Here is a 26,603-nt window from a genome sequence, read left to right as displayed (position 1 = left end):
GTTCTTCCCCATCGATGGCAAAAGTATTCGACATCGGGCATGAACCATTGAGGATTTCGAATCATCGATGTTCGATGGCCATCCCTACACACCACAGAGATCTTCCGGGTTAGCCCATACTGACAGTGCTGCTGAGCCCGGAGATTCTCCAGGCAAACCACTTAAGTGGTTAATGCCCCACATGCTGGGACTTGTGGTTCTCCAAGTCCCATCCTGTGGGGGAGGCTTGTTGGTGCTTGTAGTTCTACCACAAAACCAAATACCTTATTTTATTATTTTTATAACACTGTATTGCCATCAGCCCTGCACTCACTGCCCAGGGGAGCCGGGGATAGCCACCAGGCTTGCCCTGGAGGGGGCCTTTATTGGGGATCCCCACTCTCCAAGCCAGGGTTGACCGGGCCAGGGTGTTCATGCTTTGGCTGGGGGATCTTATGTAAAAATTGACCCCGGCTGTGGCATGCCACCACTGGCTGTTGGAGCTTGGTGCTGGTAATATAAATATGTGGGACCCCAATATTTTTTTGTCCCCCATATTTTTGTAACCAGGACCGGCCCAAGGGCTTGTTATAGAAATACAGGAGAAGCCCTGTTTAGTTTGTTCCCTGTGTTTTGGGAGGTAGCACCATCTGAAAGAGCCCAGGGCTGGTTATACTCCTGGGGGGACCCCATGCAGTTTATATTTGTTCTCTATTTGTTACACAGAGAATCCTGCACAGATCTGACAGATCCATGTGATGTTTCAGCAAAATACGGGTTGTAAATGTGGTCTATATTCATACCTCCCAACTGTCACGATTTTAGAGGGACAGTCCCGATTTTCGGGTCCTGTCCCGCTGTCCCACCCGCGGCAGGCATTGTCCCGCTGCGGGGGGTGGCAGTTGGGAGACCCCCCCAATCTAGTAGAATAGACGCTGTGCGCATGCGCACAGCATCTATTCTCGTATGAAAATGAGGTCACGGGTAATTAGCATAAGCCGCACCCTCATTTGCATACGCCCCGCCCCCTTTTCGGGCGCTCGCGCGGCTTCGCTGCGCGAGTGTCCCTATTTCTTCTACTGAGAAGTTGGGAGGTATGTATATTTAATTCGTATTATCTTCTGAATTCTCAATCTAATTCAGTAGTATGAATGATAGTAAATTTGCCGATCAGATAGAACTCTGTGGTCATATATGACTGAGTAGTATCGATGGTGTACTCATTCCTACACTCGTATTCAGTTGATCTTGCCGTACATAAATACAGCAAACCAGATGAATTTGGACGAATTTAACATTGAATGGGCACAAATTGCTTCATTCATACCATTCAATTATGGTAAATTTCCCCCAATGAGTAGAGTTTTCCTGCTGTTCCCATTCTCTGGAGCAGCAAACTGACAGCAGCATTCGCTCCCATTGACACACGGATCCCTGATAACAGAAAGCAGCAGCTGTGGATTTTAGCCTTGTTATAATGTCGGGCGACTTTTGTTGTTCCTTATTGACTTTTGCGCACAGAGCGACTCCTCCACGATTGGTCAGTGTGAAAGCACTGCTCTGATTGGTATTTGTCCAACTGTAACTGAGGCCCTTTGTATATGGACAAATAAAGGTTCTCGCTGTGTTCCTGTAATTAATGAATATGAGTGTCCCCACATCACCCCTCTGATACCATAACACATAGAAAAAACATTTATGTCCCTTATGGCTCAGGTACAGAGCATGGTCCCCCTGAGTTCAGCATTAGTTACCTGTGTCACCACATCAGTGACTTGCTCTGAGTATTAAGTGTCTGTAACTCACTGTGATTGGTTGTTAACAATCGGAGGGAAAATGCAGCCACTGAGCTGCCTGCAAAATTACTTCACAGCTGATTGGCTGACAAAATTGTTTGACATTTGGTGTAACCAATCAGTGATGAGCAGCTTCTCCTCAGTGACAGAATATAATTGTGTTTCTCTCACTGTGACTGATCCCTTATTGGGTGTTCAGATCATGTGACCTGGTTTCCTCCCAGTAATTAGCAGGTCACATACATTCTATATTACATGTTACACATGAGATTCCCCACATGATTACATACATGTTATCACACACATTATATATTGTTACATACGTGATGTCACACACATTGTATATTATGTTACACGCGTGATGTCACACACATTATATATTATGTTACACGCGTGATGTCACACACATTATATATTATGTTACACATGTGATGTCGCCACATTGTATATTATGTTACACGCGTGATGTCACACACATTATATATTATGTTACACATGTGATGTCGCCACATTGTATATTATGTTACACGCATGATGTCACACATCGTGGGTGTCACGTGTTGAATACACAATGACAGTGTGCTGCTCCCGTGTAACATGTTCCTGTGCTGTGTGCAGGTCTCCATTCCTACCAGCTGATGTACGGCTGTGAGCTGAGAGATGACGGCAGCACCGCGGGGTATATGCAGTACGGATATGACGGTAGAGACTTCATCCACCTGGACACAGAGAGAGGGATCTATATCCCCACCATGCACGAGGCTCAGATCACTGCACAGACATGGAACAGCCGCGATGTACAAGAGGGGGAGAGACACAAGATTTATCTGCAGAATACCTGTATAGAGTGGCTGAAGATACATATCACCAATGGGAGAGAGGATCTGGAGAAGAGAGGTGACACCACACATTATATACACTGTATCTATATACCTGTATCACATTTATATTACACCCATCATACATCCCTATCAGTTATACTGGTCATTTCCTCATGTGTCTCATTACATTATACTGTCCTGTACTCAGTGGTGTAACAATGGGAGAGAGGATCTGGGGAAGAGAGGTGACACCACACATTATATACACTGTATATACCTGTATCACATTTATATTACACCCATCATACATCCCTATCAGTTATACTGGTCATTTCCTCATGTGTCTCATTACATTATACTGTCCTGTACTCAGTGGTGTAACAATGGGAGAGAGGATCTGGGGAAGAGAGGTGACACCACACATTATATACACTGTATCTATATACCTGTATCACATTTATATTACACCCATCATACATCCCTATCAGTTATACTGGTCATATCCTCATGTGTCTCATTACATTATACTGTCCTGTACTCAGTGGTGTAACAATGGGAGAGAGGATCTGGGGAAGAGAGGTGACACCACACATTATATACACTGTATCTATATACCTGTATCACATTTATATTACACCCATCATACATCCCTATCAGTTATACTGGTCATTTCATGTGTCTCATTACATTATACTGTCCTGTACTCAGTGGTGTAACAATGGGAGAGAGGATCTGGGGAAGAGAGGTGACACCCCACATTATATACACTGTATATACCTGTATCACATTTATATTACACCCATCATACATCCCTATCAGTTATACTGGTCATTTCATGTGTCTCATTACATTATACTGTCCTGTACTCAGTGGTGTAACAATGGGAGAGAGGATCTGGGGAAGAGAGGTGACACCACACATTATATACACTGTATATACCTGTATCACATTTATATTACACCCATCATACATCCCTATCAGTTATACTGGTCATATCCTCATGTGTCTCATTACATTATACTGTCCTGTACTCAGTGGTGTAACAATGGGAGAGAGGATCTGGGGAAGAGAGGTGACACCACACATTATATACACTGTATCTATATACCTGTATCACATTTATATTACACCCATCATACATCCCTATCAGTTATACTGGTCATTTCCTCATGTGTCTCATTACATTATACTGTCCTGTACTCAGTGGTGTAACAATGGGAGAGGGGATCTGGGGAAGAGAGGTGACACCACACATTATATACACTGTATATACCTGTATCACATTTATATTACACCCCATCATACATCCCTATCAGTTATACCGGTCATTTCCTCATGTGTCTCATTACATTATACTGTCCTGTACTCAGTGGTGTAACAATGGGAGAGAGGATCTGGGGAAGAGAGGTGACACCACACATTATATACACTGTATCTATATACCTGTATCACATTTATATTACACCCATCATACATCCCTATCAGTTATACTGGTCATATCCTCATGTGTCTCATTACATTATACTGTCCTGTACACAGTGGTGTAACAATGGGAGAGAGGATCTGGGGAAGAGAGGTGACACCACACATTATATACACTGTATATACCTGTATCACATTTATATTACACCCATCATACATCCCTATCAGTTATATTGGTCATATCCTCATGTGTCTCATTACATTATACTGTCCTGTACTCAGTGGTGTAACAATGGGAGAGGATCTGGGGAAGAGAGGTGACACCACACATTATATACACTGTATATACCTGTATCACTTTTATATTACACCCCATCATACATCCCTATCAGTTATACTGGTCATTTCCTCATGTGTCTCATTACATTATACTGTCCTGTACTCAATGCTGTAACAATGGGAGAGAGGATCTGGGGAAGAGAGGTGACACCACACATTATATACACTGTATATATCTGTATCACATTTATATTACACCCCATCATACATCCCTATCAGTGATACTGGTCATTTCCTCATGTGTCTCATTACATTATCCTGTCCTGTACTCAGTGGTGTAACAATGGGAGAGAGGATCTGGTGAAAAGAGATGACACCACACATTATATACACTGTATCTATATACCTGTATCACATTTATATTACACCCATCATACATCCCTATCAGTTATACTGGTCATATCCTCATGTGTCTCATTACATTATACTGTCCTGTACTCAGTGGTGTAACAATGGGAGAGAGGATCTGGGGAAGAGAGGTGACACCACACATTATATACACTGTATCTATATACCTGTATCACATTTATATTACACCCCATCATACATCCCTATCAGTTATACTGGTCATTTCCTCATGTGTCTCATTACATTATACTGTCCTGTACTCAGTGGTGTAACAATGGGAGAGAGGATCTGGGGAAGAGAGGTGACACCACACATTATATACACTGTATCTATATACCTGTATCACATTTATATTACACCCATCATACATCCCTATCCGTTATACTGGTCATATCCTCATGTGTCTCATTACATTATACTGTCCTGTACTCAGTGGTGTAACAATGGGAGGGAGGATCTGGGGAAGAGAGGTGACACCACACATTATATACACTGTATCTATATACCTGTATCACATTTATATTACACCCATCATACATCCCTATCAGTTATACTGGTCATTTCCTCATGTGCCTCATTACATTATACTGTCCTGTACTCAGTGGTGTAACAATGGGAGGGAGGATCTGGGGAAGAGAGGTGACACCACACATTATATACACTGTATCTATATACCTGTATCACATTTATATTACACCCTATCATACATCCCTATCAGTTATACTGGTCATTTCCTCATGTGTCTCATTACATTATACTGTCCTGTACTCAGTGGTGTAACAATGGGAGAGAGGATCTGGGGAAGAGAGGTGACACCACACATTATATACACTGTATCTATATACCTGTATCACATTTATATTACACCCATCATACATCCCTATCAGTTATACTGGTCATATCCTCATGTGTCTCATTACATTATACTGTCCTGTACTCAGTGGTGTAACAATGGGAGAGAGGATCTGGGGAAGAGAGGTGACACCACACATTATATACACTGTATATACCTGTATCACATTTATATTACACCCATCATACATCCCTATCAGTGATACTGGTCATTTCCTCATTTGTCTCATTACATTATACTGTCCTGTACTCAGTGGTGTAACAATGGGAGAGAGGATCTGGGGAAGAGAGGTGACACCACACATTATATACACTGTATCTATATACCTGTATCACATTTATATTGCACACATCATACATCCCTATCAGTTATACTGGTCATATCCTCATGTGTCTCATTACATTATACTGTCCTGTACTCAGTGGTGTAACAATGGGAGAGAGGATCTGGGGAAGAGAGGTGACACCACACATTATATACACTGTATCTATATACCTGTATCACATTTATATTACACCCCATCATACATCCCTATCAGTTATACTGGTCATATCCTCATGTGTCTCATTACATTATACTGTCCTGTACTCAGTGGTGTAACAATGGGAGAGAGGATCTGGTGAAAAGAGATGACACCACACATTATATACACTGTATCTATATACCTGTATCACATTTATATTACACCCATCATACATTCCTATCAGTTATACTGGTCATATCCTCATGTGTCTCATTACATTATACTGTCCTGTACTCAGTGGTGTAACAATGGGAGAGAGGATCTGGGGAAGAGAGGTGACACCACACATTATATACGCTGTATCTATATACCTGTATCACATTTATATTACACCTCATCATACATCCCTATCAGTTATACTGGTCATTTCCTCATGTGTCTCATTACATTATACTGTCCTGTACTCAGTGGTGTAACAATGGGAGAGAGGATCTGGGGAAGAGAGGTGACACCACACATTGTATACACTGTATATACCTGTATCACATTTATATTACACCCCATCATACATCCCTATCAGTTATACTGGTCATATCCTCATGTGTCTCATTACATTATACTGTCCTGTACTCAGTGGTGTAACAATGGGAGAGAGGATCTGGGGAAGAGAGGTGACACCACACATTATATACACTGTGTCTATATACCTGTATCACATTTATATTACACCCCTCATACATCCCTATCAGTTATACTGGTCATATCCTCATGTGTCTCATTACATTATACTGTCCTGTACTCAGTGGTGTAACAATGGGAGAGAGGATCTGGGGAAGAGAGGTGACACCACACATTTTATACACTGTATCTATATACCTGTATCACATTTATATTACACCCCATCATACATCCCTATCAGTTATACTGGTCATATCCTCATGTGTCTCATTACATTATACTGTCCTGTACTCAGTGGTGTAACAATGGGAGAGAGGATCTGGGGAAGAGAGGTGGCACCACACATTATATACAGTGTATATACCTGTATCACATTTATATTACACCCATCATACATCCCTATCAGTTATACTGGTCATTTCCTCATGTGTCTCATTACATTATACTGTCCTGTACTCAGTGGTGTAACAATGGGAGAGAGGATCTGGGGAAGAGAGGTGACACCACACATTATATACACTGTATATACCTGTATCACATTTATATTACACCCATTATACATCCCTATCAGTTATACTGGTCATATCCTCATGTGTCTCATTACATTACATTATACGGTCCTGTACTCAGTGGTGTAACAATGGGAGAGAGGATCTGGGGAAGAGAGGTGACACCACACATTATATACACTGTATATACCTGTATCACATTTATATTACACCCATCATACATCCCTATCAGTTATACTGGTCATTTCCTCATGTGTCTCATTATATTATACTGTCCTGTACTCAGTGGTGTAACAATGGGAGAGAGGATCTGGGGAAGAGAGGTGACATCACACATTATATACACTGTATATACCTGTATCACATTTATATTACACCCATCATACATCCCTATCAGTTATACTGGTCATATCCTCATGTGTCTCATTACATTATACTGTCCTGTACTCAGTGATGTAACAATGGGAGAGAGGATCTGGGGAAGAGAGGTGACACCGCACATTATATACACTGTATCTATATACCTGTATCACATTTATATTACACCCATCATACATCCCTATCAGTTATACTGGTCATATCCTCATGTGTCTCATTACATTATACTGTCCTGTACTCAGTGGTGTAACAATGGGAGAGAGGATCTGGGGAAGAGAGGTGACACCACACATTATATACACTGTATATACCTGTATCACACTTTTATATTACACCCCATCATACATCCCTATCAGTTATACTGGTCATTTCCTCATGTGTCTCATTACATTATATTGTCCTGTACTCAGTGATGTAACAATGGGAGAGAGGATCTGGGGAAGTGAGGTGACACCACACATTATATACACTGTATATACCTGTATCACATTTATATTACACCCCATCATACATCCCTATCAGTTATACTGGTCATTTCCTCATGTGTCTCATTACATTATCCTGTCCTGTACTCAGTGGTGTAACAATGGGAGAGAGGATCTGGTGAAGAGAGGTGACACCACACATTATATACACTGTATCTATATACCTGTATCACATTTATATTACACCCATCATACATCCCTATCAGTTATACTGGTCATATCCTCATGTGTCTCATTACATTATACTGTCCTGTACTCAGTGGTGTAACAATGGGAGAGAGGACCTGGTGAAGAGAGATGACACCACACATTATATACACTGTATATACCTGTATCACATTTATATTACACCCATCATACATCCCTATCAGTTATACTGGTCATTTCCTCATGTGTCTCATTACTTTATACTGTCCTGTACTCAGTGGTGTAACAATGGGAGAGAGGATCTGGGGAAGAGAGGTGACACCACACATTATATACACTGTATCTATATACCTGTATCACATTTATATTACACCCATCATACATCATACATCAGTTATACTGGTCATATCCTCATGTGTCTCATTACATTATACTGTCCTGTAATCAGTGGTGTAACAATGGGAGAGAGGATCTGGGGAAGAGAGGTGACACCACACATTATATACACTGTATCTATATACCTGTATCACATTTATATTACACCCATCATACATCCCTATCAGTTATACTGGTCATATCCTCATGTGTCTCATTACATTATACTGTCCTGTACTCAGTGGTGTAACAATGGGAGAGAGGACCTGGGGAAGAGAGATGACACCGCACATTATATACACTGTATATACCTGTATCACATTTATATTACACCCATCATACATCCCTGTCAGTTTTACTGGTCATATCCTCATGTGTCTCATTACATTATACTGTCCTGTACTCAGTGGTGTAACAATGGGAGAGAGGATCTGGAGAAGAGAGGTGACACCACACATTATATACACTGCATCTATATACCTGTATCACATTTATATTACACCCCATCATACATCCCTATCAGTTATACTGGTCATTTCCTCATGTGTCTCATTACATTATACTGTCCTGTACTCAGTGGTGTAACAATGGGAGAGAGGATCTGGGGAAGAGAGGCGACACCACACATTATATATACTGTATATACCTGTATCACATTTATATTACACCCATCATACATCCCTATCAGTTATACTGGTCATATCCTCATGTGTCTCATTACATTATACTGTCCTGTACTCAGTGGTGTAACAATGGGAGAGAGGATCTGGGGAAGAGAGGTGACACCACACATTATATATACTGTATATACCTGTATCACATTTATATTACACCCATCATACATCCCTATCAGTTAAACTGGTCATATCCTCATGTGTCTCATTACATTATACTGTCCTGTACTCAGTGATGTAACAATGGGAGAGAGGATCTGGGAAGAGAGGTGACACCACACATTATATACACTGTATATACCTGTATCACATTTATATTCCACCCCATCATACATCCCTATCAGTTATACTGGTAATTTCCTCATTTGTCTCATTACATTATACTGTCCTGTACTCAGTGGTGTAACAATGGGAGAGAGGATCTGGGAAAGAGAGGTGACACCACACATTATATACACTGTATATACCTGTATCACATTTATATTACACCCATCATACATCCCTATCAGTTATACTGGTCATATCCTCATGTGTCTCATTACATTATACTGTCCTGTACTCAGTGGTGTAACAATGGGAGAGAGGATCTGGGGAAGAGAGATGACACCACACATTATATACACTGTATCTATATACCTGTATCACATTTATATTACACCCCATCATACATCCCTATCAGTTATACTGGTCATATCCTCATGTGTCTCATTACATTATACTGTCCTGTACTCAGTGGTGTAACAATGGGAGAGAGGATCTGGGGAAGAGAGGTGACTCCACACATTATATACACTGTATATACCTGTATCACATTTATATTACACCCATCATACATCCCTATCAGTTATACTGGTCATATCCTCATGTGTCTCATTACATTATACTGTCCTGTGCTCAGTGGTGTAACAATGGGAGAGAGGATCTGGGGAAGAGAGGTGACACCACAAATTATATACACTGTATATACCTGTATCACATTTATATTACACCCATCATACATCCCTATCAGTTATACTGGTCATTTCCTTATGTGTCTTATTACATTATACTGTCCTGTACTCAGTGGTGTAACAATGGGAGAGAGGATCTGGGGAAGAGAGATGACACCACACATTATATACACTGTATCTATATACCTGTATCACATTTATATTACACCCCATCATACATCCCTATCAGTTATACTGGTCATATCCTCATGTGTCTCATTACATTATACTGTCCTGTACTCAGTGGTGTAACAATGGGAGAGAGGATCTGGGGAAGAGAGGTGACACCACACATTATATACACTGTATCTATATACCTGTATCACATTTATATTACACCCCATCATACATCCCTATCAGTTATACTGGTCATTTCCTCATGTGTCTCATTACATTATACTGTCCTGTACTCAGTGGTGTAACAATGGGAGAGAGGATCTGGGGAAGAGAGGTGACACCACACATTATATACACTGTATATACCTGTATCACATTTATATTACACCCCATCATACATCCCTATCAGTTATACTGGTAATTTCCTCATTTGTCTCATTACATTATACTGTCCTGTACTCAGTGGTGTAACAATGGGAGAGAGGATCTGGGAAAGAGAGGTGACACCACACATTATATACACTGTATATACCTGTATCACATTTATATTACACCCATCATACATCCCTATCAGTTATATTGGTCATATCCTTATGTGTCTCATTACATTATACTGTCCTGTACTCAGTGGTGTAACAATGGGAGAGAGGATCTGGGGAAGAGAGGTGACACCGCACATTATATACACTGTATCTATATACCTGTATCACATTTATATTACACCCATCATACATCCCTATCAGTTATACTGGTCATATCCTCATGTGTCTCATTACATTATACTGTCCTGTACTCAGTGGTGTAACAATGGGAGTGAGGATCTGGGGAAGAGAGGTGACACCACACATTATATACACTGTATCTATATACCTGTATCACATTTATATTACACCCCATCATACATCCCTATCAGTTATACTGGTCATATCCTCATGTGTCTCATTACATTATACTGTCCTGTACTCAGTGGTGTAACAATGGGAGAGAGGATCTGGGGAAGAGAGGTGACACCACACATTATATACACTGTATATACCTGTATCACATTTATATTACACCCATCATACATTCCTATCAGTTATACTGGTCATATCCTCATGTGTCTCATTACATAATACTGTCCTGTACACAGTGGTGTAACAATGGGAGAGAGGATCTGGGGAAGAGAGGTGACACCACACATTATATACGCTGTATCTATATACCTGTATCACATTTATATTACACCCCATCATACATCCCTATCAGTTATACTGGTCATTTCCTCATGTGTCTCATTACATTATACTGTCCTGTACTTAGTGGTGTAACAATGGGAGAGAGGATCTGGGGAAGAGAGGTGACACCACACATTATATACACTGTATCTATATACCTGTATCACATTTATGTTACACCCATCATACATCCCTATCAGTTATACTGGTCATATCCTCATGTGTCTCATTACATTATACTGTCCTGTACTCAGTGGTGTAACAATGGGAGAGAGGATCTGGGGAAGAGAGATGACACCACACATTATATACACTGTATCTATATACCTGTATCACATTTATATTACACCCCATCATACATCCCTATCAGTTATACTGGTCATATCCTCATGTGTCTCATTACATTATACTGTCCTGTACTCAGTGGTGTAACAATGGGAGAGAGGATCTGGGGAAGAGAGGTGACTCCACACATTATATACACTGTATCTATATACCTGTATCACATTTATATTACACCCATCATACATCCCTATCAGTTATACTGGTCAAATCCTCATGTGTCTCATTACATTATACTGTCCTGTGCTCAGTGGTGTAACAATGGGAGAGAGGATCTGGGGAAGAGAGGTGACACCACACATTATATACACTGTATATACCTGTATCACATTTATATTACACCCATCATACATCCCTATCAGTTATACTGGTCATTTCCTCATGTGTCTTATTACATTATACTGTCCTGTACTCAGTGGTGTAACAATGGGAGAGAGGATCTGGGGAAGAGAGATGACACCACACATTATATACACTGTATCTATATACCTGTATCACATTTATATTACACCCCATCATACATCCCTATCAGTTATACTGGTCATATCCTCATGTGTCTCATTACATTATACTGTCCTGTACTCAGTGGTGTAACAATGGGAGAGAGGATCTGGGGAAGAGAGGTGACACCACACATTATATACACTGTATCTATATACCTGTATCACATTTATATTACACCCATCATACATCCCTATCAGTTATACTGGTCATTTCCTCATGTGTCTCATTACATTATACTGTCCTGTACTCAGTGGTGTAACAATTGGAGAGAGGATCTGGGGAAGAGAGGTGACACCACACATTATATACACTGTATATACCTGTATCAAATTTATATTACACCCATTATACATCCCTATCAGTTATACTGGTCATATCCTCATGTGTCTCATTACATTACATTATACGGTCCTGTACTCAGTGGTGTAACAATGGGTGAGAGGATCTGGGGAAGAGAGGTGACACCACACATTATATACACTGTATATACCTGTATCACATTTATATTACACCCATTATACATCCCTATCAGTTATACTGGTCATTTCCTCATGTGTCTCATTATATTATACTGTCCTGTACTCAGTGGTGTAACAATGGGAGAGAGGATCTGGGGAAGAGAGGTGACATCACACATTATATACACTGTATATACCTGTATCACATTTATATTACACCCATCATACATCCCTATCAGTTATACTGGTCATATCCTCATGTGTCTCATTACATTATACTGTCCTGTACTCAGTGATGTAACAATGGGAGAGAGGATCTGGGGAAGAGAGGTGACACCGCACATTATATACACTGTATCTATATACCTGTATCACATTTATATTACACCCATCATACATCCCTATCAGTTATACTGGTCATATCCTCATGTATCTCATTACATTATACTGTCCTGTACTCAGTGGTGTAACAATGGGAGAGAGGATCTGGGGAAGAGAGGTGACACCACACATTATATACACTGTATATACCTGTATCACACTTTTATATTACACCCCATCATACATCCCTATCAGTTATACTGGTCATTTCCTCATGTGTCTCATTACATTATATTGTCCTGTACTCAGTGATGTAACAATGGGAGAGAGGATCTGGGGAAGAGAGGTGACACCACACATTATATACACTGTATATACCTGTATCACATTTATATTACACCCCATCATACATCCCTATCAGTTATACTGGTCATTTCCTCATGTGTCTCATTACATTATCCTGTCCTGTACTCAGTGGTGTAACAATGGGAGAGAGGATCTGGTGAAGAGAGGTGACACCACACATTATATACACTGTATCTATATACCTGTATCACATTTATATTACACCCATCATACATCCCTATCAGTTATACTGGTCATATCCTCATGTGTCTCATTACATTATACTGTCCTGTACTCAGTGGTGTAACAATGGGAGAGAGGACCTGGTGAAGAGAGATGACACCACACATTATATACACTGTATATACCTGTATCACATTTATATTACACCCATCATACATCCCTATCAGTTATACTGGTCATTTCCTCATGTGTCTCATTACATTATACTGTCCTGTACTCAGTGGTGTAACAATGGGAGAGAGGATCTGGGGAAGAGAGGTGACACCACACATTATATACACTGTATCTATATACCTGTATCACATTTATATTACACCCATCATACATCCCTATCAGTTATACTGGTCATATCCTCATGTGTCTCATTACATTATACTGTCCTGTACTCAGTGGTGTAACAATGGGAGAGAGGACCTGGTGAAGAGAGATGACACCACACATTATATACACTGTATATACCTGTATCACATTTATATTACACCCATCATACATCCCTATCAGTTATACTGGTCATTTCCTCATGTGTCTCATTACATTATACTGTCCTGTACTCAGTGGTGTAACAATGGGAGAGAGGATCTGGGGAAGAGAGGTGACACCACACATTATATACACTGTATCTATATACCTGTATCACATTTATATTACACCCATCATACATCATACATCAGTTATACTGGTCATATCCTCATGTGTCTCATTACATTATACTGTCCTGTAATCAGTGGTGTAACAATGGGAGAGAGGATCTGGGGAAGAGAGGTGACACCACACATTATATACACTGTATCTATATACCTGTATCACATTTATATTACACCCATCATACATCCCTATCAGTTATACTGGTCATATCCTCATGTGTCTCATTACATTATACTGTCCTGTACTCAGTGGTGTAACAATGGGAGAGAGTACCTGGGGAAGAGAGATGACACCGCACATTATATACACTGTATATACCTGTATCACATTTATATTACACCCATCATACATCCCTGTCAGTTTTACTGGTCATATCCTCATGTGTCTCATTACATTATACTGTCCTGTACTCAGTGGTGTAACAATGGGAGAGAGGATCTGGAGAAGAGAGGTGAAACCACACATTATATACACTGCATCTATATACCTGTATCACATTTATATTACACCCCATCATACATCCCTATCAGTTATACTGGTCATTTCCTCATGTGTCTCATTACATTATACTGTCCTGTACTCAGTGGTGTAACAATGGGAGAGAGGATCTGGGGAAGAGAGGTGACACCACACATTATATATACTGTATATACCTGTATCACATTTATATTACACCCATCATACATCCCTATCAGTTATACTGGTCATATCCTCATGTGTCTCATTACATTATACTGTCCTGTACTCAGTGGTGTAACAATGGGAGAGAGGATCTGGGGAAGAGAGGTGACACCACACATTATATATACTGTATATACCTGTATCACATTTATATTACACCCATCATACATCCCTATCAGTTAAACTGGTCATATCCTCATGTGTCTCATTACATTATACTGTCCTGTACTCAGTGATGTAACAATGGGAGAGAGGATCTGGGAAGAGAGGTGACACCACACATTATATATACTGTATATACCTGTATCACATTTATATTACACCCCATCATACATCCCTATCAGTTATACTGGTAATTTCCTCATTTGTCTCATTACATTATACTGTCCTGTACTCAGTGGTGTAACAATGGGAGAGAGGATCTGGGAAAGAGAGGTGACACCACACATTATATACACTGTATATACCTGTATCACATTTATATTACACCCATCATACATCCCTATCAGTTATACTGGTCATATCCTCATGTGTCTCATTACATTATACTGTCCTGTACTCAGTGGTGTAACAATGGGAGAGAGGATCTGGGGAAGAGAGATGACACCACACATTATATACACTGTATATACCTGTATCACATTTATATTACACCCATCATACATCCCTATCAGTTATACTGGTCATATCCTCATGTGTCTCATTACATTATACTGTCCTGTGCTCAGTGGTGTAACAATGGGAGAGAGGATCTGGGGAAGAGAGGTGACACCACACATTATATACACTGTATATACCTGTATCACATTTATATTACACCCATCATACATCCCTATCAGTTATACTGGTCATTTCCTCATGTGTCTTATTACATTATACTGTCCTGTACTCAGTGGTGTAACAATGGGAGAGAGGATCTGGGGAAGAGAGATGACACCACACATTATATACACTGTATCTATATACCTGTATCACATTTATATTACACCCCATCATACATCCCTATCAGTTATACTGGTCATATCCTCATGTGTCTCATTACATTATACTGTCCTGTACTCAGTGGTGTAACAATGGGAGAGAGGATCTGGGGAAGAGAGGTGACACCGCACATTATATACACTGTATCTATATACCTGTATCACATTTATATTACACCCCATCATACATCCCTATCAGTTATACTGGTCATTTCCTCATGTGTCTCATTACATTATACTGTCCTGTACTCAGTGGTGTAACAATGGGAGAGAGGATCTGGGGAAGAGAGGTGACACCACACATTATATACACTGTATATACCTGTATCACATTTATATTACACCCCATCATACATCCCTATCAGTTATACTGGTCATATCCTCATGTGTCTCATTAGTAGTAGTAGTAGTACGTTTATTTATACATTACATTATACTGTCCTGTACACAGTGGTGTAACAATGGGAGAGAGGATCTGGGGAAGAGAGGTGACACCACACATTATATACACTGTATCTATATACCTGTATCACATTTATATTACACCCCATCATACATCCCTATCAGTTATACTGGTCATATCCTCATGTGTCTCATTACATTATACTGTCCTGTACTCAGTGGTGTAACAATGGGAGAGAGGATCTGGGGAAGAGAGGTGACACCACACATTATATACACTGTATATACCTGTATCACATTTATATTACACCCATCATACATCCCTATCAGTTATACTGGTCATATCCTCATGTGTCTCATTACATTATACTGTCCTGTACTCAGTGCTGTAACAATGGGAGAGAGGATCTGGGGAAGAGAGGTGACACCACACATTATATACACTGTATCTATATACCTGTATCACATTTATATTACACCCATCATACATCCCTATCAGTTATACTGGTCATATCCTCATGTGTCTCATTACATTATACTGTCCTGTACTCAGTGATGTAACAATGGGAGAGAGGATCTGGGGAAGAGAGGTGACACCACACATTATATACACTGTATATACCTGTATCACATTTATATTACACCCATCATACATCCCTATCAGTTATACTGGTCATATCCTCATGTGTCTCATTACATTATACTGTCCTGTACTCAGTGATGTAACAATGGGAGAGAGGATCTGGGGAAGAGAGGTGACACCACACATTATATACACTGTATATACCTGTATCACATTTATATTACACCCCATCATACATCCCTATCAGTTATACTGGTCATATCCTCATGTGTCTCATTACATTATACTGTCCTGTGCTCAGTGGTGTAACAATGGGAGAGAGGATCTGGGGAAGAGAGGTGACACCACACATTATATACACTGTATATACCTGTATCACATTTATATTACACCCATCATACATCCCTATCAGTTATACTGGTCATTTCCTCATGTGTCTTATTACATTATACTGTCCTGTACTCAGTGGTGTAACAATGGGAGAGAGGATCTGGGGAAGAGAGATGACACCACACATTATATACACTGTATCTATATACCTGTATCACATTTATATTACACCCATCATACATCCCTATCAGTTATACTGGTCATTTCCTCATGTGTCTTATTACATTATACTGTCCTGTACTCAGTGATGTAACAATGGGAGAGAGGATCTGGGGAAGAGAGGTGACACCACACATTATATACACTGTATATACCTGTATCACATTTATATTACACCCATCATACATCCCTATCAGTTATACTGGTCATATCCTCATGTGTCTCATTACATTATACTGTCCTGTGCTCAGTGGTGTAACAATGGGAGAGAGGATCTGGGGAAGAGAGGTGACACCACACATTATATACACTGTATATACCTGTATCACATTTATATTACACCCATCATACATCCCTATCAGTTATACTGGTCATTTCCTCATGTGTCTCATTACATTATACTGTCCTGTGCTCAGTGGTGTAACAATGGGAGAGAGGATCTGGGGAAGAGAGGTGACACCACACATTATATATACTGTATATACCTGTATCACATTTATATTACACCCATCATACATCCCTATCAGTTATACTGGTCATATCCTCATGTGTCTCATTACATTATACTGTCCTGTACTCAGTGGTGTAACAATGGGAGAGAGGATCTGGGGAAGAGAGATGACACCACACATTATATACACTGTATATACCTGTATCACATTTATATTACACCCATCATACATCCCTATCAGTTATACTGGTCATATCCTCATGTGTCTCATTACATTATACTGTCCTGTGCTCATTGGTGTAACAATGGGAGAGAGGATCTGGGGAAGAGAGGTGACACCACACATTATATACACTGTATATACCTGTATCACATTTATATTACACCCATCATACATCCCTATCAGTTATACTGGTCATTTCCTCATGTGTCTTATTACATTATACTGTCCTGTACTCAGTGGTGTAACAATGGGAGAGAGGATCTGGGGAAGAGAGATGACACCACACATTATATACACTGTATCTATATACCTGTATCACATTTATATTACACCCCATCATACATCCCTATCAGTTATACTGGTCATATCCTCATGTGTCTCATTACATTATACTGTCCTGTACTCAGTGGTGTAACAATGGGAGAGAGGATCTGGGGAAGAGAGGTGACACCGCACATTATATACACTGTATCTATATACCTGTATCACATTTATATTACACCCCATCATACATCCCTATCAGTTATACTGGTCATTTCCTCATGTGTCTCATTACATTATACTGTCCTGTACTCAGTGGTGTAACAATGGGAGAGAGGATCTGGGGAAGAGAGGTGACACCACACATTATATACACTGTATATACCTGTATCACATTTATATTACACCCCATCATACATCCCTATCAGTTATACTGGTCATATCCTCATGTGTCTCATTAGTAGTAGTAGTAGTACGTTTATTTATACATTACATTATACTGTCCTGTACACAGTGGTGTAACAATGGGAGAGAGGATCTGGGGAAGAGAGGTGACACCACACATTATATACACTGTATCTATATACCTGTATCACATTTATATTACACCCCATCATACATCCCTATCAGTTATACTGGTCATATCCTCATGTGTCTCATTACATTATACTGTCCTGTACTCAGTGGTGTAACAATGGGAGAGAGGATCTGGGGAAGAGAGGTGACACCACACATTATATACACTGTATATACCTGTATCACATTTATATTACACCCATCATACATCCCTATCAGTTATACTGGTCATATCCTCATGTGTCTCATTACATTATACTGTCCTGTACTCAGTGCTGTAACAATGGGAGAGAGGATCTGGGGAAGAGAGGTGACACCACACATTATATACACTGTATCTATATACCTGTATCACATTTATATTACACCCATCATACATCCCTATCAGTTATACTGGTCATATCCTCATGTGTCTCATTACATTATACTGTCCTGTACTCAGTGATGTAACAATGGGAGAGAGGATCTGGGGAAGAGAGGTGACACCACACATTATATACAATGTATCTATATACATGTATCACATTTATATTACACCCATCATACATCCCTATCAGTTATACTGGTCATTTCCTCATGTGTCTCATTACATTATACTGTCCTGTACTCAGTGGTGTAACAATGGGAGAGAGGATCTGGGGAAGAGAGGTGACACCACACATTATATACACTGTATATACCTGTATCACATTTATATTACACCCATCATACATCCCTATCAGTTATACTGGTCATTTCCTCATGTGTCTCATTATATTATACTGTCCTGTACTCAGTGGTGTAACAATGGGGGAGAGGATCTGGGGAAGAGAGGTGACACCACACATTATATACACTGTATATACCTGTATCACATTTATATTACACCCATCATACATCCCTATCAGTTATACTGGTCATTTCCTCATGTGTCTCATTACATTATACTGTCCTGTACTCAGTGGTGTAACAATGGGAGAGAGGATCTGGGGAAGAGAGGTGACACCACACATTATATACACTGTATCTATATACCTGTATCACATTTATATTACACCCATCATACATCCCTATCAGTTATACTGGTCATATCCTCATGTGTCTCATTACATTATACTGTCCTGTACTCAGTGGTGTAACAATGGGAGAGAGGATCTGGGGAAGAGAGGTGACACCACACATTATATACACTGTATATAACTGTATCACATTTATATTACACCCATCATACATCCCTATCAGTTATACTGGTCATTTCCTCATGTGTCTCATTACATTATACTGTCCTGTACTCAGTGGTGTAACAATGGGAGAGAGGATCTGGGGACGAGAGGTGACACCACACATTATATACACTGTATATACCTGTATCACATTTATAATATACCCCATCATACATCCCTATCAGTTATACTGGTCATATCCTCATGTGTCTCATTACATTATACTGTTTTGTACTCAGTGGTGTAACAATGGGAGAGAGGATCTGGGGAAGAGAGGTGACACCACACATTATATACACTGTATCTATATACCTGTATCACATTTATATTACACCCCATCATACATCCCTATCAGTTATACCGGTCATATCCTCATGTGTCTCATTACATTATACTGTCCTGTACTCAGTGGTGTAACAATGGGAGGGAGGATCTGGGGAAGAGAGGTGACACCACACATTATATACACTGTATCTATATACCTGTATCACATTTATATTACACCCATCATACATCCCTATCAGTTATACTGGTCATTTCCTCATGTGCCTCATTGCATTATACTGTCCTGTACTCAGTGGTGTAACAATGGGAGAGAGGATCTGGGGAAGAGAGGTGACACCACACATTATATACACTGTATATACCTGTATCACATTTATATTACACCCATCATACATCCCTATCAGTTATACTGGTCATATCCTCATGTGTATCATTACATTATACTGTCCTGTACTCAGTGATGTAACAATGGGAGAGAGGATCTGGGGAATAGAGGTGACACCGCACATTATATACACTGTATCTATATACCTGTATCACATTTATATTACACCCATCATACATCCCTATCAGTTATACTGGTCATTTCCTCATGTGTCTCATTACATTATACTGTCCTGTACTCAGTGGTGTAACAATGGGAGAGAGGATCTGGGGATGAGAGGTGACACCACACATTATATACACTGTATATACCTGTATCACATTTATATTACACCCATCATACATCCCTATCAGTTATACTGGTCATATCCTCATGTGTCTCATTACATTATACTGTCCTGTACTCAGTGATGTAACAATGGGAGAGAGGATCTGGGGAAGAGAGGTGACACCACACATTATATACACTGTATCTATATACCTGTATCACATTTATATTACACCCCATCATACATCCCTATCAGTTATACTGGTCATATCCTCATGTGTCTCATTACATTATACTGTCCTGTACTCAGTGGTGTAACAATGGGAGAGAGGATCTGGGGAAGAGAGGTGGCACCACACATTATATACACTGTATATACCTGTATCACATTTATATTACACCCATCATACATCCCTATCAGTTATACTGGTCATTTCCTCATGTGTCTCATTACATTATACTGTCCTGTACTCAGTGGTGTAACAATGGGAGAGAGGATCTGGGGAAGAGAGGTGACACCACACATTATATACACTGTATATACCTGTATCACATTTATATTACACCCATCATACAGTACATCCCTATCAGATATACTGGTCATTTCCTCATGTGTCTCATTACATTATACTGTCCTGTACTCAGTGGTGTAACAATGGGAGAGAGGATCTGGGGAAGAGAGGTGACACCACACATTATATACACTGTATCTATATACCTGTATCACATTTATATTACACCCCATCATACATCCCTATCAGTTATACTGGTCATTTCCTCATGTGTCTCATTACATTATACTGTCCTGTACTCAGTGGTGTAACAATGGGAGAGAGGATCTGGGGAAGAGAGGTGACACCACACATTGTATACACTGTATATACCTGTATCACATTTATATTACACCCCATCATACATCCCTATCAGTTATACTGGTCATATCCTCATGTGTCTCATTACATTATACTGTCCTGTACTCAGTGGTGTAACAATGGGAGAGAGGATCTGGGGAAGAGAGGTGACACCACACATTTTATACACTGTATCTATATACCTGTATCACATTTATATTACACCCCATCATACATCCCTATCAGTTATACTGGTCATATCCTCATGTGTCTCATTACATTATACTGTCCTGTACTCAGTGGTGTAACAATGGGAGAGAGGATCTGGGGAAGAGAGGTGACACCACACATTTTATACACTGTATCTATATACCTGTATCACATTTATATTACACCCCATCATACATCCCTATCAGTTATACTGGTCATATCCTCATGTGTCTCATTACATTATACTGTCCTGTACTCAGTGGTGTAACAATGGGAGAGAGGATCTGGGGAAGAGAGGTGGCACCACACATTATATACACTGTATATACCTGTATCACATTTATATTACACCCATCATACATCCCTATCAGTTATACTGGTCATTTCCTCATGTGTCTCATTACATTATACTGTCCTGTACTCAGTGGTGTAACAATGGGAGAGAGGATCTGGGGAAGAGAGGTGACACCACACATTATATACACTGTATATACCTGTATCACATTTATATTACACCCATCATACATCCCTATCAGTTATACTGGTCATTTCCTCATGTGTCTCATTATATTATACTGTCCTGTACTCAGTGGTGTAACAATGGGAGAGAGGATCTGGGGAAGAGAGGTGACATCACACATTATATACACTGTATATACCTGTATCACATTTATATTACACCCATCATACATCCCTATCAGTTATACTGGTCATATCCTCATGTGTCTCATTACATTATACTGTCCTGTACTCAGTGATGTAACAATGGGAGAGAGGATCTGGGGAAGAGAGGTGACACCGCACATTATATACACTGTATCTATATACCTGTATCACATTTATATTACACCCATCATACATCCCTATCAGTTATACTGGTCATATCCTCATGTGTCTCATTACATTATACTGTCCTGTACTCAGTGGTGTAACAATGGGAGAGAGGATCTGGGGAAGAGAGGTGACACCACACATTATATACACTGTATATACCTGTATCACATTTATATTACACCCATCATACATCCCTATCAGTTATACTGGTCATTTCCTCATGTGTCTTATTACATTATACTGTCCTGTACTCAGTGGTGTAACAATGGGAGAGAGGATCTGGGGAAGAGAGATGACACCACACATTATATACACTGTATCTATATACCTGTATCACATTTATATTACACCCCATCATACATCCCTATCAGTTATACTGGTCATATCCTCATGTGTCTCATTACATTATACTGTCCTGTACTCAGTGGTGTAACAATGGGAGAGAGGATCTGGGGAAGAGAGGTGACTCCACACATTATATACACTGTATCTATATACCGGTATCACATTTATATTACACCCATCATACATCCCTATCAGTTATACTGGTCAAATCCTCATGTGTCTCATTACATTATACTGTCCTGTGCTCAGTGGTGTAACAATGGGAGAGAGGATCTGGGGAAGAGAGGTGACACCACACATTATATACACTGTATATACCTGTATCACATTTATATTACACCCATCATACATCCCTATCAGTTATACTGGTCATTTCCTCATGTGTCTTATTACATTATACTGTCCTGTACTCAGTGGTGTAACAATGGGAGAGAGGATCTGGGGAAGAGAGATGACACCACACATTATATACACTGTATCTATATACCTGTATCACATTTATATTACACCCCATCATACATCCCTATCAGTTATACTGGTCATATCCTCATGTGTCTCATTACATTATACTGTCCTGTACTCAGTGGTGTAACAATGGGAGAGAGGATCTGGGGAAGAGAGGTGACACCACACATTATATACACTGTATCTATATACCTGTATCACATTTATATTACACCCATCATACATCCCTATCAGTTATACTGGTCATTTCCTCATGTGTCTCATTACATTATACTGTCCTGTACTCAGTGGTGTAACAATGGGAGAGAGGATCTGGGGAAGAGAGGTGACACCACACATTATATACACTGTATATACCTGTATCAAATTTATATTACACCCATTATACATCCCTATCAGTTATACTGGTCATATCCTCATGTGTCTCATTACATTACATTATACGGTCCTGTACTCAGTGGTGTAACAATGGGTGAGAGGATCTGGGGAAGAGAGGTGACACCACACATTATATACACTGTATATACCTGTATCACATTTATATTACACCCATTATACATCCCTATCAGTTATACTGGTCATTTCCTCATGTGTCTCATTATATTATACTGTCCTGTACTCAGTGGTGTAACAATGGGAGAGAGGATCTGGGGAAGAGAGGTGACATCACACATTATATACACTGTATATACCTGTATCACATTTATATTACACCCATCATACATCCCTATCAGTTATACTGGTCATATCCTCATGTGTCTCATTACATTATACTGTCCTGTACTCAGTGATGTAACAATGGGAGAGAGGATCTGGGGAAGAGAGGTGACACCGCACATTATATACACTGTATCTATATACCTGTATCACATTTATATTACACCCATCATACATCCCTATCAGTTATACTGGTCATATCCTCATGTGTCTCATTACATTATACTGTCCTGTACTCAGTGGTGTAACAATGGGAGAGAGGATCTGGGGAAGAGAGGTGACACCACACATTATATACACTGTATATACCTGTATCACACTTTTATATTACACCCCATCATACATCCCTATCAGTTATACTGGTCATTTCCTCATGTGTCTCATTACATTATATTGTCCTGTACTCAGTGATGTAACAATGGGAGAGAGGATCTGGGGAAGAGAGGTGACACCACACATTATATACACTGTATATACCTGTATCACATTTATATTACACCCCATCATACATCCCTATCAGTTATACTGGTCATTTCCTCATGTGTCTCATAACATTATCCTGTCCTGTACTCAGTGGTGTAACAATGGGAGAGAGGATCTGGTGAAGAGAGGTGACACCACACATTATATACACTGTATCTATATACCTGTATCACATTTATATTACACCCATCATACATCCCTATCAGTTATACTGGTCATATCCTCATGTGTCTCATTACATTATACTGTCCTGTACTCAGTGGTGTAACAATGGGAGAGAGGACCTGGTGAAGAGAGATGACACCACACATTATATACACTGTATATACCTGTATCACATTTATATTACACCCATCATACATCCCTATCAGTTATACTGGTCATTTCCTCATGTGTCTCATTACATTATACTGTCCTGTACTCAGTGGTGTAACAATGGGAGAGAGGATCTGGGGAAGAGAGGTGACACCACACATTATATACACTGTATCTATATACCTGTATCACATTTATATTACACCCATCATACATCCCTATCAGTTATACTGGTCATATCCTCATGTGTCTCATTACATTATACTGTCCTGTACTCAGTGGTGTAACAATGGGAGAGAGGACCTGGTGAAGAGAGATGACACCACACATTATATACACTGTATATACCTGTATCACATTTATATTACACCCATCATACATCCCTATCAGTTATACTGGTCATTTCCTCATGTGTCTCATTACATTATACTGTCCTGTACTCAGTGGTGTAACAATGGGAGAGAGGATCTGGAGAAGAGAGGTGACACCACACATTATATACACTGCATCTATATACCTGTATCACATTTATATTACACCCCATCATACATCCCTATCAGTTATACTGGTCATTTCCTCATGTGTCTCATTACATTATACTGTCCTGTACTCAGTGGTGTAACAATGGGAGAGAGGATCTGGGGAAGAGAGGTGACACCACACATTATATATACTGTATATACCTGTATCACATTTATATTACACCCATCATACATCCCTGTCAGTTTTACTGGTCATATCCTCATGTGTCTCATTACATTATACTGTCCTGTACTCAGTGGTGTAACAATGGGAGAGAGGATCTGGAGAAGAGAGGTGACACCACACATTATATACACTGCATCTATATACCTGTATCACATTTATATTACACCCCATCATACATCCCTATCAGTTATACTGGTCATTTCCTCATGTGTCTCATTACATTATACTGTCCTGTACTCAGTGGTGTAACAATGGGAGAGAGGATCTGGAGAAGAGAGGTGACACCACACATTATATACACTGCATCTATATACCTGTATCACATTTATATTACACCCCATCATACATCCCTATCAGTTATACTGGTCATTTCCTCATGTGT

At 39.7% G+C, this 26,603-nt stretch overlaps 1 protein-coding gene across 1 annotated transcript in view; it reads left to right on the top strand.

Moving 5' to 3' along the window:
- Positions 1 to 26,603, top strand: part of LOC146036341 (class I histocompatibility antigen, Gogo-B*0103 alpha chain-like) — a 223,353-nt gene that overhangs the window by 59,909 nt on the left and 136,841 nt on the right. The window contains exon 3 of the mRNA XM_083160296.1: positions 2,394 to 2,672. Coding sequence (XP_083016422.1) covers positions 2,394 to 2,672 — 279 coding nt within the window. The remainder of the gene's footprint in view (positions 1 to 2,393; positions 2,673 to 26,603) is intronic.

The sequence above is a fragment of the Crinia signifera genome, chromosome 9 (assembly GCF_055691185.1).
Source record: "Crinia signifera chromosome 9, ASM5569118v1, whole genome shotgun sequence".
NCBI classification, from domain to species: domain Eukaryota; kingdom Metazoa; phylum Chordata; class Amphibia; order Anura; family Myobatrachidae; genus Crinia; species Crinia signifera.
Note: the sequence above shows the minus strand (reverse complement) of the source record. Positions and strands in the feature narration are given on the sequence as shown.